This window comes from Megascapheus bottae, chromosome 15, assembly GCF_031878675.1.
Source record: "Megascapheus bottae isolate mThoBot1 chromosome 15, mThoBot2.hap1, whole genome shotgun sequence".
NCBI lineage: Eukaryota > Metazoa > Chordata > Mammalia > Rodentia > Geomyidae > Megascapheus > Megascapheus bottae.
In genome coordinates this window covers 20,926,577-20,944,053 of record NC_143523.1, presented here as the reverse complement: position 1 = coordinate 20,944,053, position 17,477 = coordinate 20,926,577, and the positions used below count along the sequence as shown (strand labels likewise).

General features: G+C 51.5%; 2 protein-coding genes across 7 annotated transcripts; one reads left to right on the top strand and one right to left on the bottom strand.

The window, feature by feature from the left end:
- The first annotated feature begins 953 nt into the window (after nt 1–953).
- Nucleotides 954–4,427, top strand: Fbxl15 (F-box and leucine rich repeat protein 15). Of its 5 annotated transcripts, none has more exons than XM_090346008.1 (5): nt 954–1,029; nt 1,678–1,746; nt 1,888–2,041; nt 2,281–2,786; nt 4,092–4,427. In XM_090346008.1, the coding sequence occupies exons 2-5, from the start codon at nt 1,706–1,708 to the stop codon at nt 4,279–4,281; spliced, it is 891 nt and encodes a 296-aa protein (XP_090202134.1). In that variant the 5' UTR covers nt 954–1,029; nt 1,678–1,705; the 3' UTR covers nt 4,282–4,427. The 5 variants fall into 5 exon arrangements, with proteins under 5 accessions (XP_090202134.1, XP_090202132.1, XP_090202130.1 ...); XM_090346006.1 differs by having other exon boundaries at nt 955–1,029; nt 1,618–1,746; XM_090346004.1 differs by having other exon boundaries at nt 955–1,029; nt 1,314–1,746.
- An 87-nt stretch (nt 4,428–4,514) lies between these two features.
- Nucleotides 4,515–11,177, bottom strand: Cuedc2 (CUE domain containing 2). Of its 2 annotated transcripts, none has more exons than XM_090346001.1 (10): nt 10,842–11,177; nt 10,634–10,757; nt 6,331–6,417; nt 5,898–6,041; nt 5,746–5,807; nt 5,532–5,605; nt 5,271–5,450; nt 5,070–5,131; nt 4,929–4,989; nt 4,515–4,845 (listed from the first exon to the last, which is right to left on the bottom strand). In XM_090346001.1, exons 3-10 carry the CDS (start codon nt 6,402–6,404, stop codon nt 4,699–4,701), a joined length of 804 nt encoding a protein of 267 aa, XP_090202127.1. In that variant the 5' UTR covers nt 6,405–6,417; nt 10,634–10,757; nt 10,842–11,177; the 3' UTR covers nt 4,515–4,698. The 2 variants fall into 2 exon arrangements, with proteins under 2 accessions (XP_090202127.1, XP_090202125.1); XM_090345999.1 differs by having other exon boundaries at nt 5,532–5,659; nt 10,842–11,176.
- Nucleotides 11,178–17,477: the final 6,300 nt, after the last annotated feature.

Here is a 17,477-nt window from a genome sequence, read left to right as displayed (position 1 = left end):
GACTTCACAAGAATTCCCTTGCTGTCTGAGTTATTGTTCTCCTCCTTTCAGGGACAAAAGGTTAGACTGGGTGACCCCGAGACTGAGGAAGTGGAGCAAAGACACCCCTCATGCCCTTAGCTAGGGTGAGAGGGGATCTGGCTATTTTAAGAAAGCGCCGCATGAGTTACTATGGCAACATCTCTCCTTCAGAAGGCCAGGGTGGGCAGCCGATGCCATAGGGAGGAAGAAGGGGGTCGGCTCGGGCGGTCAGGGGACGCGAGGACCTGCGGAGGCGGGGGCGCGCGGGGCTCACCGCGGGGAAGGGTGACGCGGATCCCGCGTGGTGCTGAAGGGGACAGCGCCAGATTTGTCGTATGGCGCAGGCGCAGAAGCGCGGACCCAGTGGGGAGGGAGAAGAGGCGCGCAGCCAGAGGTGGCGCGCGCCCACACAGCTGTATCTCTGCAGAGCTCAGTCCTCTCTACCCCTTTCCCGAGCCGGCTGAGAAAGACGAGGAAGCAAGCCCCTCACCCAACCTGACCCTTTTCTGGTCCTTTCCCGGGGCTGGCTTCTCTTTTGCCACACTGAAGACTGAGGTAGCTGTGGAAAGAATTCTGGAATGGATCCTGGCCAAGGAGCTTCTTCCTCACGACGTCGGTTTGTCCATTTTTAAACCAGTGATAGCCCAGACCTGACCACCTCGCATAGGTGCCCAGCTCCCTGAAGAGATAAGACATAGGAAAGAGCTTTTGGTGCAAAGAGGCAGCTGAAGCGGTTGCACAGACAAAGCTCTTAACCATGATCCCCGGCAGTGGCCCCGGGGTGCCTCACATTCACCATACCCACCCCTTGGATCATGGGTGAAAACATTACACCAGACGTTCCTCGGGGCGGGATCTGGAGCGGGGGGGGGGGGGGGGAAGGGAGGTCTCGTGAACGGAGCCCTGTGGCGGAGTTCTGAGCTCTGGGGCGTCACTGCCTCCTAGCGAGTCCAGCCTCAACCTTCGCAATTAACACAAGGCCAGCCGAGAAGCAATACACGGAGACGGGTGAGCTGATCCCTCACTCAGGACTCTAGATCTTTGGAGGATAGGAAAGAGGAGCGGTTGGATATATAATCCTTCTTAACTCTCCCCAGACACAAACCCGACCCAGCCCTGTTCCGAAAATGGAAAGGGAGAGCTAGGTCTGTACTTCACAATTAAGTAGGAATGGGAAGTCAAAGTTGACGAGAAGAAAAATCTTCACCTCTTTATTCGTTCTTTCAGTATGAGTTACATGCTAGCCATGCCTGACATTAACAGCCGAGACAGTTCAGCTCCGTTTTCCGTAGGTCGTTAAACGCCACCGCAGGCTGGAGGGAGGCCCCCAGTAACCCGGGAGGCCTGGCCCCGCCCCTTCTGCCTTTGGACCCGCTGGCTCCTCCCATCACTTAGAGGCGGCCCCTGCCCACTACGTAGACGAAGCTAGTCTTCGGCATTGCTTCTCCAAGCCTCTGGCTTCGAACCCTGTAGCTGAAAAGGCGAGATCTGATGTTACACCACGGGTGTGTTCTGCCTCGGTTTAGGGGCCCAGCCAGAAAGCTTTCAGATAGCGCCTCAGTGACACGGCACTCGATTGAGTCGGTCTGTCTCTAGAGTGGAAGAGGCGGACTCGCCGCAGGCGCTCGGAGGCCAAAGCGAGATCCTATTGCGCAGGCGCAGTAGACAACCGAAGGAGCCACCAATGGAGCCGTCCGGAGGGGAGCAAGAACCCGGAGCCGTCAGGTACCGAGCACTGGAGGGGCCAAGCGAGGGAAGAGACTCCCGAGGAAAGGAGCGGAGCCCGAGCGGAGTCTGAGGGCCCCTCTAAGAGACAGACACGCAGGTAACAGCGTCCCGGTGATGTCAGTGCCCCTTCACCCGCAGGCTCCTGGACCTGCCCTGGGAAGATGTGCTGCTCCCACACGTCCTGAACCGCGTCCCGCTGCGCCAGCTGCTCCGGCTGCAGCGCGTCAGCCGGGCCTTCCGGGCCCTAGTGCAGCTGCACCTGGCGGGGCTGCGCCGCTTTGACGCTGCTCAGGTGAGCGGGAGGGCGGGGCGGAGCTCCGTCGCATCGGGGTCTCCTCTTGGTCCAGCTCCCGGCTCCGCTGCAAACCCTTCCCCACTCGGGCTGCTGGAGAAGCAATCCACGCAGCATGGAGTGCTCCCAAAGGGCGGAGTGCTGGAGTGGCCGCTCCGAGAGGTGGCCAAGCCCCAAGGGTAGGAAAACTCTGGGGGGGCGGATAGGCAGTGTCTGTCCCGGTGCTTCTCCGCCTGCAGGTGGGTCCGCAGATCCCTCGGGCCGCCTTGGTCTGGTTACTTCGGGACGCCGAATTGCTGCAGGAGTTGGCACTGGCTCCGTGTCACGAATGGCTATCGGACGAAGACCTGGTGCCGGTACTGGCGCGGAATCCGCAGCTGCGGAACGTGGTGCTGGCTGGCTGCGGGCAACTGAGCCGCCGTGCGCTTCGGATGCTGGCCGGGGGCTGCCCCCGCCTGCAGCGCCTGTCACTTGCGCACTGTGACTGGGTAGACGGGTTGGCGCTACGTGGCCTCGCCGACCGCTGCCCGGCCCTGGAGGAGCTGGATCTCACTGCCTGCCGACAGCTCAAAGACGAGGCCATCGTGTACCTGGCGCAGAGACGCGGTGCGGGCCTCCGCAGCCTCTCGCTGGCGGTCAACGCCAACATTGGGGATGCCGCAGTCCAGGAGTTAGCTCGGAACTGCCCGAAACTGGAGCACCTCGACCTCACAGGCTGCCTCCGCGTAGGAAGTGATAGCATCAGGTGCCTGGGCCTGCGGGGAGTGGGGTGGGAAGAGGTCACTCAGCCTCTGGGGGTGAGATAGGAACGGGCTGTAGTCACTGGCTTTACTCACTAAAGGCTACTCGCTAGGACTATCTAAGCGAAAGTTGTTTTTAAACCTTCTTTTTGGGAGGTGGGGGGGATGAGGGTCAGTCTTGGGTCTTGAACTCTGGCTTGGTAGCTGTCTCTGAGCGCCTTTTTGCTCAAGGCTAGCCACTTGAGCCACGGCGCCCCTTCTGGTGAGTAGTTGGAGATTTTTAGAGTCTCAGGAACTTTCCTGCCCTGGCTGGATTTGAACCTCAAGTCTCAGCCTCCTGAGTAGCTTGGATTAGCAGCCCTCAGCCAGTTTAGAAGTTTGTTTATTTTGTTTTTTGCCAGTCCTAGGGGTTAAACTCCCATGGTCTGGGCACAGTCCCTAAGCTTTTGCTCAAGGTAGCACTCTACCACAGCACCATTTCTGGCTCTTTCTGTTTATATGGTACTGAGAAATTGAACCCAGGGCTTCATACATACTAGGCAAGCACTCTATCACTAAAGCCACGTTCCCAGCCCAAGTTTAATTTTTTTTTTTTTTTGGCCAGTCCTGGGGCTTGACCTCAAGGCCTGGGCACTGTCCTTGAGCTTTCTTAGGGCTAGAGTTCTGCCATGTGAACCACAGCACAGATTTTCATGCATGCTAGGCAAGCACTCTACCACTAGGCCGCATTCCCAGCCCCACCAGTTTTAATTTTTTTTTTAAGGCAGTCGTGGGGCTTGAACTCAGGGCCTGGATGCTGTCACTGAGCTCTTCAGCTCAAGGCTACCACCCTACCCCTTGAGCCACAGCCCCATTTCTGGTTTTGTAGTGGTTAATTGGAGGTAAGAGTCTCATGGGCTTCAGTATCTGGGCTGGCTTTGAACCAGGATGCTCAGATTTCAGCCTCCTGTGTAGCTAGGATTACAGGCGTGAGGCACCGTGCCTGGCCCCAGTTTTAAAATTTTTGAACTAATATTTACACATTGGTCAGTTACACATAAAGGCCCATTTTCTGGCATTTCTTCAAGGGGAGGAAAATCTTGCAGTCTTGGGTGGAGTTAAGAGCTGGATCCCACCAAAAGACAGGAAGCTCCAAGCTGACTGGAACCTATTTAGTCCCTTCCCCTTGTTGGGTATCTAGGGGAACCAATAGGTCCTAAACTGGAGATCCAGAATTGGCTGGAGTCAGCCAGAGGCTGAGTGGGGCTGGGCTCTTCAGTAGTGTGGGGGCGGGCCTCTGTCTCTTAGCTTTACCTCGTTCCTCCTCTCAGAACATTGGCAGAATACTGCCCGGCGCTGCGCTCTCTGAGGGTGCGACACTGCCACCATGTGGCCGAGCCCAGTCTGAGCCGCTTGCGGAAGCGCGGTGTGGACATCGATGTGGATCCACCACTGCACCAGGCTCTGGTGCTGCTGCAGGATATGGTAGGCTTCGCACCCTTTGTCAACCTGCAGGTCTGATACAACCTTCTGCCGGTGGGTGCACAGCTGGACTGTGTGGCTGAGGCCTAACACTGAGCTGTAGGAAATTAAACTGTGGGGACCTGTGGGGAGAGGCCAGTATCTTGCCCACCCTGAAACTTCAAATAAAAGCTTTTTGCCCTCTCTTGGCTGGTCTGCCCTGTTGGAGACAGAGGATGTGAGGTTGGAGAAATACGTTCAGACAGGCATAGGCAGAAATGACTAGAAAACACTCATACTTCCTTGAGCCACTTTACTGTGCCCATGGAGGCAGCTCCAAGAGTAGGTAAACACTATGGAGCCAGGAAGTAGGGTATTCAGAAATGGGGGTAAGAAGTAAGGGAAGCCCCTGTGTGGGGGAGTTGGCTCCTGCAGTCCTCTGGGATCTGGAAGGCTCAGGCAGAGTCAGCAAGTGGCTCAGTGGAAGCGGTACTTCCTGGCTGGCTTGAGGTTGATGTATGTGGCCTTCATCTCTTCAGCCTCAGGGTTTCGAACATCTTTGAATCGCTCCCCTTTAGTGCTCACTACCTGGTTGTCAATGTATCGGATCAGCTTCTTGGGAGCCTGTTGGACAATCAGGCAGTGAGTAACAAAAGCCAGAAGCCAGCTTCCCAACTCCACGTCATCAGCGATCTCAACCCACTGACCTCCTTGGGAGCCATGGGTCGGTGAATCTTCTGATCCTCTGCGCTATCCACCATCATGTACCTGCCAAAAACTGGCTGAGTGAAGCTCCTACCACCCAAGGAAGATCCTCTAGGGTAGAGCCCAGCCCAGCCCAGACTCACTTCTGAAGAATGAAGGATTTCAACTCATCTTTTGGGGGGCCTCGGAGATGCCTGGGAAGATCCTATAGAGAAGGGAGGCGTAAGCTAGACCCAGTGGCACCAGCAAGGGTAACAGATGGGGACAGAAAGAAGTGGGGGCTTAACACCAAGAATGACCATAGCTGAGGTGGCATGGCTGGGGCCAGAGCTGAGGCAGGATACCTGATTGGGGCCATCCCAGCCTGGAGGCCCTTCCTTGCCCTCTACCAACATCTGCACAGCCTCTTCCAAGTCCCCTCCAGCTTTGGCCAGCACCCATTGCGCTTGCTCCACTGAACAGGTAGGGAACACTTCCAGGAGCACATCCACCCCTGGCAGCAGCTCCTCCTCATTGCCAGCTGCCTGTGGGTACAAATATTGACAAGAGGCCCCACTTCTTCCTTTCCCATCCCCAAGGTCCCTCACTGGTACCTTTACCAGTACCTCATTTTGGGTATCCCCAGCTTCAGCAGGAGACCTGGTATCTTCACTGCACTTTTCCGGCTGTTGAAGGGGCTCTGGAGAGACAGACACCCAACTTTGGACACAGGAGCTCTGTGGGTGCAGGTTCTCTTAAAGAGGCAAAGAGGGCATTAGGTTTGCCAGGGCTTTGGGGGATGGGCTATGAATCCCCCAAGTGCCAGAGCACCAGACTCACCTTTGTTCCTGGCATCGCTCAACTGTACTGACAGCTTTTGCATCATATCCCCTATTGTGCCCCTGAAAGGACAAAACTTGTGAGAAGACCACTCTGCCCATTCCATCCTCCCATCAGCCAGGACCCTCCTTTTGGCCCCAGCCAGGCCCTACCTAGGGATGTGGGCAAAGCCAGGCACATAGGCCTCCATCATCTCAATGAAGGACTCCATGTCGAAATTCTCTTCTGAGGGGCCTAAAGGGCCCAGGTCCTCCAGGACCCCAAGCACGTAGGAGAAGATGACCTCATCCAAGCCACTGCAGAAAGAGGACAGAACAAACCCTGGGTATGACATTGGATATCTGCAGCACCCCAGAGTATCCCCTTTCCCCCACTCCCCCAATTTGGGTTTTCCCTCTGTCTAATAAAGGTGACAAGAGCAAGATGAGAGGTAAGTTCATCTCACCAGATCAAAAGCAACCCCCTTCCCCTTCTGAAACACCCAGGGATAAGTGCTTCTGTCAGCCTTTCCATTAGCTGCCCAGAGTTCTTTCTGCCTGGAAGTAACAATTCTGAGTCTAGCAAGGCCCTTCTTGATGTTCCTACCTGACGTCGGCTTCTGAAAGATGTGTGTGCACAAAGGTAAGGAGGGCTGTACTGACAATCCTTTCCAACTCCATGCTCTCTCCTCTTCTGAAGGAACACAAGATAGACAAAAAGATTGCCAGGCCTTCTGCTCAGTTCTGCCTACTAGGCTCAGGGGCATCAGCTCCTCCCTCTCTGCCAGGGGTGAAACCAGCTATTGAAGTTTGTCCTGCGAGTTCCCCCAAGAACAGCTCAACTCCCTCTGCCACCCACCTCTACCTCTTCCAGCTCATGATAGGGCTAGGCACTGTTTCCAGAAACAAGTGGTCCCCTCCCCACCTCCATCCTATTCCCCAACAGCAGGCACAGACCCTATAACAAGAAGCCAAGGTCTTAGGGTCACATGCCTCTTGGCTAAAAGAATCTTGTCACTGAGAGGGAGGGCCACTTGGCCCCCAAGTCAAATCACAAGGAGAGCCATTGTCCAGACCCTTCTCTGAAGGAGTGGAGCTTAGGATCTAGCACTGCCCTTCCCCCACTCTCTGCACAAAAGGTTGCTTTTTTCCCCCCTGACTCTGGGGCCCAGACAGAAGGAAAAGGCTTGCACTGATTCTCTCCTGCCACTCCCTGCCCTTCCAGCATCCTGGGCTGTTTTAGAAGACTTTTCAGCCTCTGTGCGGGAGTCCAAGTTCTACCTCCCAATCTTACCATTCCCTCCTAGCTCACTCCACTCCTTCTCCCACCCTCTTTCTGTTCCTCCGGCCTGCTGTCTTCCTGCCTGTACCCCATAGACAGCTCTAAGGCTCTACTCAAATATTACTCCTCAGAGAGACATATCCTGACTAAGCTGCCTATAAAGTGTTTTCCACACTCCCTAACCCCTTCCATGCCATTTATTTCTTTGTTTGTTTGTTTGTTTATTTATTGCCAGTCCTGGTCTTGGGCCCAGGGCCTAAGCACTGTCCTTGGGTTTTCTCAAAGCTAGAGCTCTACCATTTGAGCCACAGAACCACTTCTGGCTTTTTTTCCTATGTATGTGGTACCGAGGAATTGAACCTGGGTCTTCATGCATGTTAGATAAGCACTCTATCACTAGGGCAAACTCCCCCCCCCCCTTCCATGTTACTTTATGCTTATTTATCTGATGTCTGTTCTCCCCTCTTGGAGTGTAGCCCTAGCACCTAGGAAAATGCCTGTACTATGTGCAGGGCAAATATCAGGCCTATTTCACCTGTCTATATGTTTTTGACTCCCCAAAGTCTTTTTCTGAATGTTAGAAATACACTGCAGTAAGAAATGGCTATATACCCACTGGCCAAAATGCCATTTAGAAGCTCAAAAGCACCACAAATTCCCACCCCAATCTACACACAACCCTTTCCTGAAATGACACTACTCACTCACTTGCTAAACCTGAAACTTGTCAATTACCCTTGATTTTGCCCTCTTTTACTCATATCTGCACCCTTCGGGTACCTTACCTTTCTGGCTATTCCTTTCCTGGCTCACTTTTTTTGTGCTCTTTTCTGCCACCCTGCTCAAGCTCACAGCTCCTGTCTCCTCACTCTCCATGCTCTCAGTCTTGAAGATCACACCTGGCCCCACATCCTTTGACACTATTGTCACGTTCCCAATTCCCAAATCCTCTAGGCCAGTTGCGTTCTCCGAACTACAAACTTGTCCCCCTACCTCCCTGCCACAGCTGTATAGATTCTCTGCAGGCACTTCGTATTTTATATATTCCAAAGTGACACTTTCCCAAGGTCTTTTTAAAAAATTTTTTAGTTTTATTTATTTCTGGCCATTCCTGGGGCTTGAACTCAGGGCCTGAGCACTGTCATTGGACATTTTTTGCTCAAAGCTAGCAGTCTACCACTTGAGAGCCACAGTGCTACTTCCAGCTTTTTCTGTGTATGTGATTTTGAGGAATTGAACCCAGGGCTTCGTGCATGCTAGGTGAGCACACTGCCACTAGGCCATGCTCCTGCCCCCCCTCCCCAAGGTACTTCTTTTTTGTCAGTCCTGGGTTTGAACTCTGAGCTCCTTTTTGTTCAAGACTAGCACTCTAGGGAGGAGGGAAATAGGGACAAAAACATGAGAAGGGGGATCAATGTGTGAGAAGTAATGCACCTACTACCTGGTGAATGTAACTGTAACCCCTCTATACATTATCCTGACAATAAAAAATTAAAAAAAAAAAAGACTTGCACTCTTTGCTTGCCTGAAGCAAAAAGTGTTCAAGGCAGTGCCCAGCCCTGAGTTCAAGCCCCAGAAGGGTGGTGGAGGGAGGGTGGGGGGGGCGGGGAGGAAGAAAGAATGCCCACTTTCTAGGGAATAAGACTCTCAAGGTTTATATGATACCTCTAGATTTCTAACCAGAATGTGCGCCAGGAAGTTATTATTAAGAAACTACTCTGTCCTCAAAAAAAAAAAATCGTTTTCAGCTAGGTGCCAGTGGTTCATACCTGTAATCCTAGCTACTCTGGAGGCTGAGATCTGAGGATTACAGTTTGAAGCTAGCCCAGGAAGGAAAGTCCATGAGATTTTTCTCTTCAGTTAATCAGAAAAAGCCAGAAGTGGTGTTGTGGCTCAGGTGGTAGAATGCTAGCCTTGAGCTCAAGAATAGCACCCAAGCTGAGTTAGAGCCTGAGGTCCAGCACAAAAAGAAGTCTCTGGAATTTTTGTGCCAGCCTGTCTGCTAAGAGCCCATGTTCCCTCTTCCTGTTTTTAGAGTCCTTAAAAATGTTACCCAAGCTTCAAAGCTTACTACCTTCTTCATTCTACCCTATCTCATTCCCTCAGTGGATGGCATCTTCTTCTTCCTAATATTTTCTTCCTTGAGCAGAGGAAGATTTGAATGACTAAACTGGTTTCCTAAGTTGTAGCTTGAAAAGCAATGAGAATTCTCATTTCAGATTCAGTTCACAGAACACCATTATTTCTTGGAGGCACCCAATCAGGGATCACTGAGAAGATGGTGCTTATGAAATTATGACTATCAACCTGGAGCTGGTGGCTTGCACTTGTAATACTAGCTACTCAACAGGGTCGAACTGAGGATTGTGGGTTGAAGCCATCCTGGGCAGACACATTGTGAGACTCTTATTGCCAATGAACCAACAAAAAGCCAGAACTGGTGTTGTGGCTCAAATGGTAGCTCAGGGACAGTTCCTAGGCCTCAAGTTCAAGCCCCAGGACCCACCAAAAAAAAAACAAAAAACAAAAAACTTTGAGCTCCTGAGTTGAAGCCACTATACGAATACAAAAAAAGAAAAAAGAATTGTTTGCCTGACAGTTAAAATCACTTTACATAATTATATGTATTAACATCCTGAATATGCATAATAACCCTGAAATGTGGACAACTAATATCCCCATTATGCCTGAAAGCACAGGGAGACACTGAAAGATTAAATAATTTGCCCAAGGTCACAGGGCAAGGAAGTTACTGGAAGGTTTACACCCAAGCAGCTTGGCTCCAGACTCCGCACTGTTAAAGACCACACCGCCTGTGTGTGGTGGAGACCTGCATGGTCTCTTCTGCCTGGCCTGCTGTCAGGCCTATTTCAGAATCTTTGGTCACATCACTCTTCCTGCTCAAAACACTGTTCCTCTGCCTCCCCAAACCTCGTTCTGCAGGACTCACTTCCTCTCTGCTGCCAACTCATCTGAGAGTCTCCCAAGGGCCAAGCACAGGCCCGCACCCTCCAGATGCTCTGCAGGAACCTTCTGGGCAAGTTAAGAAGCATCATTCTGCTCTGTTGAAGGAGAGATGCTCAGAGTGGATGGAGAGCAGGCCATGTAGGAGGAGGAATCCTGAGAAACTGTGTTAGAGCTTCCTGGGTGCCCAGGATGCAAGAGGACTAGTACTGAGGTCGTCCCTGCCCCTTCCATCCCCTAGAAAGCCCTGCTCCCGAGGTCCCAGACACATAAACGAAGGCCTTCCGAATACCGTTTCCTCTGATCTTTGAGTCTGGCACCAAGACAAGGCGGGGAACAAGGGGCACAGGAGATCCCACCGTCTAGTGGGGAAGGAGGAGCACAAGAAGTGAGATCACGGGGATGGCCGATCCCCACGGCAGGGCGCCTTTCCAGAACGGCGGGCGCGGGAGCACAGGGATGTGGTTGCGGCCCTGAGGACACGCGGGCAGGCCTGAGGAAACTAAATGTGCCTTGATGCAGGCCACCAGATTCAGAGCTGGGGCCCGGCGGGCTCCCGGGGAGGAGGGGTGGACCGTGAGGGGGGCGCGCAGAGCGGGGACCCGGGACCGGCGCTCTCCGCGACTCTCCCGGCCCTAAGCCGAGGGGCGGGAGGGGAAATCACCTGCTCTGCTGGGAGCCGACGGCGACTTGTCCCGCGCGGTGCACTCCTCATCCCCACAGCCCAACCAACGAGATCAAAGGCGGGGCCCAGAGCGGTCCCCGTCTAGAGGCGCTGCGGCGGCCATCTTTGAGAAGGGCAACTTGCCCACATTAGGGCGGGGCTTTGGGGGGGGGGGGAGGCTGCTCGGAGGCCATTTTTGTGGACTTACAGCCGGCGTCGGGCGTTCTGTTCCCGCCTAGTTCCTCTTGACCACCCCGGGAAGGAAATTTTTTTGGTGTTTGGACGCGAAACCTAGTGGTTTCCGGTCCCTGTCCGTCTTCCTCACTGCTTCTCACTGCCGGGCGCTTCATTCCTGAAATCCTGTAGATGCATAGCCGGATCTAGTTAGTCCTTCTGCTAGCCCTCTGCCCAAATCTACTTGTCTACGCTTGTCTAGATTCTCTTCCCGGGCCTAGTTGTCTCCCCTTCACAGTCGGTCACCCGTCTGCGCCCTTAGCAGGGCGCCTCCCCCACACTCTGGGCCGCTGCCACAGGTGAGATCTACCTGAGCCCGGATCCGGGACAACCTTCAGACCCCACCCCAGCCCCGGCCCCGGTGCCCTCGTGCCCATGCTGGTGGTACTCGAGGACAGGACAGTTGCACGCCAGCACCCAGCAAGGCCTCCGCTTCCTGTTTCTGTTCCTCCTGCCTCAGCTTCCCGGGACTGCCCTGGGGGAAGCCCACAACTATCCCTTCCTGAGAACCCCAAAATGGGTAAGAGGGAAAGAGTCCTTTAAAAGGGCAAACTAGCCCATCTCCGTCGGCAAGGATGAGCCCCCTTTCAATGCTCCTGTTAGATAATATGCAGACTTTGCCAATAACCACACAGATTTCCAGGTTCAGGGAACAAAGAAGTTTAATGGGGAGTGGGGGGAGAAGGATGCCCTTCTCACACCTGTGTGGCTATTGTCCGGCGTGACCCGTATCACCTGTGGTTCAGGAGACAGAGGGGACGTGGAGACTCTGGGGTGGACTTGAGGACCAAGGGCTTCATCATGGTGGATTAGGATTTATGGATATTGTCCAAATGGCAGATAAAGGGTGTCTGCAGCTGCCCAGGCCAAGAGAAGGGCCATCTCAAGGTAAAGAGGTGGAGGCTAGCTACTGACTGCCCTGATGAAAGGGCCTCGGGTTACTTGTGCAGGGAGCATACCAAACTATGGGAGAGGGGGAAGGGGCCCTGGGCCAATGCTGATTGTTGTTTGTGCAGGGCATGCTAAGCTACAAACTAAGCTATTGGAGGGGAGGCCCTGGTGTACACCATCACCATCAGCAACCCTGACAGGGTGTGCGGGACCTGAGAAACTGAGCTTTTGTCTGAGACCATAGTCTAAGGGAGAAAGTTTCATCCTCTCCTCTCCTCCAGGAATTAAGGCAGTGTGAGGACTGGATCTCCCTCCCTGCAGGCTCCCACCCCCACCCCAGGCAGGTTCCTAAGTTTTCAGAGATCTGATTGCTGCTGCTGGGGGAGAGGGAAGGCAAAGGAGGTTGGGGAACCTATTTTGGCTTGGCTTCTCCTATAAAACCACTGTGGTTGCCAGCTTGGCGCTGTTGGGGTTAATGAGGGGTGGGGTGACAGCCACTTTGAACTCTGGCCAGGCAGGCCCCAGGGAAGGGGCCATCCATCCAGGCCTCTGCCAGCTCGCCCCTTCTGGTCCCCTTTCCTCCTCCCTAGCTAGCCACTGCACAATACTGATGACTCTCCACTCCTTACCAACCCCATTCCTGGAACTTTCAGGTTTCTTCAGTACAGCTATCTCTCACGCTGACCCTCACAGGCCATCCCTAACACTGTGCTGGAAGAGAAACAGCAGCTGATGTAGCAGGATATCAGAAAGAACTTCTCCAAACTTTGAGGGAAGGATGATGGGAAAGATCTCAGGGAGGGGAGGGGGGAAATCCCCTCCATTTTCAGTTCAAACTCCAGGGAGACTCAAGTTTATGTAGCAAGGGTCAGGCTCTGTGGGGGTGTGGACAGAAACTTGACTCAAGAGAAGGGCCACCATAGACATAAATCATACAGTGAAGTTCTAGGGAACTTCTATTCTGCTCAGAATTCCACAGCTACAGGGCCGGGAGTGTGACCTAGTGGTAGAGTGCTTGTCTAGTATTCATGAAGCCCTGGACTTGATTCCTCAGAAGCACATACACAGGAAAGGCTGAAAGTGGTATTGTGGCTCAAGTAGTAGAGGCATAGCTTTTTGAAAGCTCAAGGACAGTGCCCAGCCCTGAGTTCAAGCCCCAGGACTTGAAAAATAAAATTAAAAAAAAAGAACTCCACAGCTGCCCCAACCTGCCTTCCTGGTTTTTTGTCCTCTAGGACAGTCCATCTGTCCTTTGGATGCCATTTGAAGCCACCTAGAGGACAGGGGTGTGTGCAATTTGGCCTCCTTCAGCAGTTCCTCACTTTTACAGTTGGTGTCAGTATGGGGTCTTCTGAGCTGACAGAAAACTAGGGGAAGCCTGTGCTAAAAAGTTCCTATCAATTCCCCTGTGGTTCAGCCTCAAAACAAGAAATTGTACTTGAATTCAGGATCTGGGCAGATGTTTGAGAGCTGTAAGAACAGAGAAGCTGGGTGCTGATCTGGGGGGGCGGGGGGAAGGGGTAGGAGGGGAGGGAAGGCATTTCCAGACTGAGATCAGGAAGGGAACACTTGAAAGAATTTGCAAGGAGTGGTCCCTGCGCTGGCTTGAGGTCAGAGAGGGCTCTCCTGGGCAGGGTGCCTGGCCCTCCCACACCTTCCTCCTTTCTCAGAAGAGCCCGTGCGGGGGCGGGGGCGGGGGTGCTGGCGCTGGGTGGGGCCTATTTAAGGAGCTCCTCAAAGCACAGTATTGCAGATCCAGCCCTAGAAGCACCAGGGGAAGGCTTCGTGGGTAAGTACTTCCCCTTTCTCTGGATTCAGCCGGACTAGGGGTAGAGTGATCCCTGAGTCTGTGACCCTCTGTCAGGACAGGCTGCAGCTCTGCCCTTGAGTGAAGACAGCACCTAGCCCTTGGTTTAATTTTCTAAAAAATGTAAGTGTGTGTCAGAGAAACCATTCTTTTCCATTCTGCTTAAGACACATAAGACTTTCATTCAAGTGGAGAATTTTAAGATTTTTTCAGAGCTGGCACTCCTGATGTCTTGGGAGATCTCATCTCATCTGGCTCAGGAAGGCTCTCAGTCTGCAAAGAGTTACCTCTCCTTCCCCAAGCTCTCAGCCATCTAGCTGTATATCTGTCCCCACTAGGAACATGCCTGGATGAGAGGTGACAGACCTAGGAGATGCAATTCTTGCCCTGCTGAGCCCTCTCCTCTCATGGCCTATTCCAGTACCTGATGAAATTTTGGGACCCCTTGTCATTTTCCCTAGGTATGGGTCCCTACTCCAAACTCAGCATCTTTTTCCCTCTCCCTGAGATAGGAAATGTTTTGAGATCTCAGGGTCCAGCCTGAACTCCAACTTGATCATGCAGGAAATATGGAGAACACTACTGAAGGTAGCCCACGAGGGCAGTGTCCACTGAGAGAACGTTGGCCACCTGGCTCTGAGAACTGAATTCCATAGGCTGTAAGCTTTAGCAATGCCCTAGGAATTCAGTTCTAGTGCCCGGCTGAGCTATAACCATCAGTTCCAACCACAGTCTTCAAGAAACTGATAGTTTATTACCATCTCAACAAAGAATTCCTTCAGGACCCAGGCTGACGGTTTGTAGTTTATTTGTTTTCAGTCTTGGACTTGAACTCAGGGCCTGGGCAGTGTTTCTGGGCTTTATTGCTCAAGGCTGGCACTTTAGCACTTTGATTCACAGTACTACTTCCAGCTTTTTCTGTTTATGTGGTACTGAGGAATGTTCCAGGGCTTCATGCAAGCTAAGCAAGCACATGACCACTAAGCCACATTCCCAACTGTAGGCTGGAGCTTTGTAACAACTTAGACGTGGGCTACTCTTCTCCACATTAACATTCTTCACAATATGGTCTTACCTCTAGTCTTCCATTGCAACCTGGTCAAGTCTGCCCTTTACTACATCCCTACTACTTTCCTGCTCTGGCTGATCCCTCCCCTGCTCATCTTGGAACCCTCTTTCCTATCACTGTCAGCAGGAGTCTTCTACATCCTTCAAAGCTTCTCTCAGGTCCCTGTTAAAGAAGCCTCTCCCAATAATCTGAATAGTGCATAAATTCTTTATAATCCGCCGTGGGGCTAGACTGATGAGCCTTCTACCCTCGTAGTCTCTAGCCCAGTGTTCTTCACATGGCTCCTCAATAAATGTTCCTTGCATTTTGTTACATGTGTGTCATGTGTGAAGATGCAATTTGACCCAGAAGTTAAGGCCCATCAGACAGTCTTTCTGTATAGCCTTGGACTTTTTTTTGTTTAACTTCTCTGGGTTTCAGTCTCCTTATCGATAAATGGAAATAATAATTAAATTCACATCAAAGTTTTGGGAGCATTACATTTAATGAGTTGGTATTTCTATACAGGTGCAGTACAGTACTTGACACAAAATTCTCACAAAAATTCATGTGAGAAGCTGTGATCTATAGTCTATTTTCTTAGGTACAATGGAAGTTAGCCAAAGGGAAGAGAGGTTTGGGCTTGGGGTGGGCTTGAAATTGGTTGGTTGGGACTTCCTGAGTGAGGGGTGCATTCTGGCCTGAGTATGGTTAGGAAGGAGGCTATCAGAATCAGGGCTTAGTGGTCCAGGCCCTGCTGGAGGTTGACAGCTGGGAGCTTTGGATTGTCACCTGTTATGTGACCTCAGGTAATTTACTCCTTCTCTCTGACTGGTTTCCTGACATTACTTTCATTATTAAATTGAGGGGGTTGGAGTGGATGAACAGCAACGGCCCTGGCAGCCCAGATGTTTTATGAGTTCTGTGCCTGTAAGGGTTAAGTTCAAAGAAAAGCTCAAACAAGGAAGCATTCAGGTTCCCTGCAGGCTTTGCATCCACATCCACCATACTAGGGTTGAGTGGGGGTACTTGTCTGCCCTGAGTGGCAGTGACCCTTTCCAAAACCTCCCATCAGGATGCCTTCCTCCCTTGCCAACTGGGGAAGGGGTCAGCTTGTATGCAGCCAAGGTCCTTCCTGGGCTATGAGTGAAAGCCGCCAGAGAGAGGTCTGTGAGTACCACTGAGTCTAAGAGATGGGGGAAATTGACAGACCAAGCATCCTGATATAAGAAGGAAAGAAAGGAAGGTAGGGGGCTGGGAGTTTGGCCTAGTGGTAAGAGTGCTTGCCTAGTATGCATGAAGACCAGGGTTCAATTCCTCAGCATTCCACATACATAGAAAAAGCCAGAAGTGGTGCTGTGGCTCAAGTGGTAGAGTGCTAGCCTTGAGAAAGCCCAAGGACAACACTCAGGCCCTGAGCTCAAGCCACAGGACTGTCAAAAAAAAAGAAAAAAAAAAGAAAGAAAGAAAGGAAGGTAGCACAGACCACTTTTTATCCTGCTGTGGTATTTGAAATCTGCCTTGTTTCAAAAAGGGATTTGAGAAGGCTTTGGTACCAGCAAACAGAAACATTCATAAGCTGAAAAGTAAAATCAGTGATATAGTTATGTACTGGGTTTTTGTTGTTGTTGTTGGTGGTGTGTGTGTGTGTGTGTGTGTGTGTGTGTGTGTGTGTGTTTGTCAGTCATGGGGCTTGAACTCTGGGCCTGGGTGTTCTCCCTGAGCTCTTCAGCTCAAGGCTAGCACTCTACCACTTGAGCACAAGCACCATTTCTGGTTTTCTGGTGGATAATTGAGATGAGTCTCAAAGACCTTCATGCCTGGGCTGGCTTTGAACTGTGATCCTCAGATCTCAGCCTCCTGAGGAGCTAGGATTATAGGCATGAACCACCAGCACCCAGCTTGTACTGTTTATTTTTTTTTATTTTTATTTTTTTATATATGTTTTATTTTATTTATTTATTTATTTATTGCCAGTCCTGGGCTTAAACTCAGGGCCTGAGCACTGTCCTTGGACTTTCTCAAGGCTAGAGCTCTACCACTTGAGCCTCAGCACCACTTCTGGCTTTTTTCTATGTATGTGGTACCGAGGAATCGAACCCGGGTCTTCATGCATGCTAGGTAAGCACTTTAACCACTAGGCCAAACTCCCAGCCTGTACTGTTTATTTTTAAACCTTATATATATATTAGAAAGTAGAAAAGACCTGCTTTTTGTGATGAGAGAAAAGATCAATTGCTTTCTCTTTCAAGTCCCCTTCATCATTCACAGGCACAAGTGAAATTGAGAGTGGAATTAAGAAAAAAAAAAGGAAATAAAGGGTGTGTGTGTATTTTGTTGGTGGTGGTAGTGGTGGTGGTGATGGTGGTGGGGTGGTCGGTGGTGGTGGTGGTAGTGGGGCTTGAACTAAGGGCTTGGGCAATGTTCCTGAGCTCTTTTCCTCAAGGCCAGCACTGTACCATTTTGAGCCACAGCTCCACTTCTGTTTTTTTGGTGGTCAAGTGGAGAAAAGAGTCTCATGAACTTTCTTGCCCAGGTTAACTTTGAACTATGATCCTCAGATTTTTAGCTTCCTGTGCAGCTAAAATTACAGGTGTGAATCACCAGCACCAGGCATGTAAATAAATTTGAAATACATTTTGAAAAAGGATAACTACAGTTAAAATAGATTGTTTACAACTATGAAAACAGAACATTGATATCTATTGAAATTGTTTTTGGGAAGTGAGGAAGGAAGGTAGAAGGGAGTAATTGTAATATGTAATTGTGGAGATTAACAGTGAAATTCTCGGGCCGGGAGTTTGGCCTAGTGGTTAAAGTGCTTGCCTAGCATGCACGAAGACTCGGGTTTGATTCCTCGGTAC

Excerpts from the sequence above, each read along its gene's own strand:
- Cuedc2 (XM_090345999.1), bottom strand. The coding sequence starts at position 6,404 with ATGGAGTTGGAAAGGATTGTCAGTACAGCCCTCCTTACCTTTGTGCAC. Across the intron at positions 6,042-6,330 it reads CTTTCAGAAGCCGACGTCAG|TGGCTTGGATGAGGTCATCT; the intron begins GTAGGAACATCA and ends CTCTTTCTGCAG. Across the intron at positions 4,846-4,928 it reads GACCCATGGCTCCCAAGGAG|GCTCCCAAGAAGCTGATCCG; the intron begins GTCAGTGGGTTG and ends ATTGTCCAACAG.
- Fbxl15 (XM_090346008.1), top strand. The coding sequence starts at position 1,706 with ATGGAGCCGTCCGGAGGGGAGCAAGAACCCGGAGCCGTCAG. Across the intron at positions 2,042-2,280 it reads GCCGCTTTGACGCTGCTCAG|GTGGGTCCGCAGATCCCTCG; the intron begins GTGAGCGGGAGG and ends CTCCGCCTGCAG. Across the intron at positions 2,787-4,091 it reads GTAGGAAGTGATAGCATCAG|AACATTGGCAGAATACTGCC; the intron begins GTGCCTGGGCCT and ends TCCTCCTCTCAG.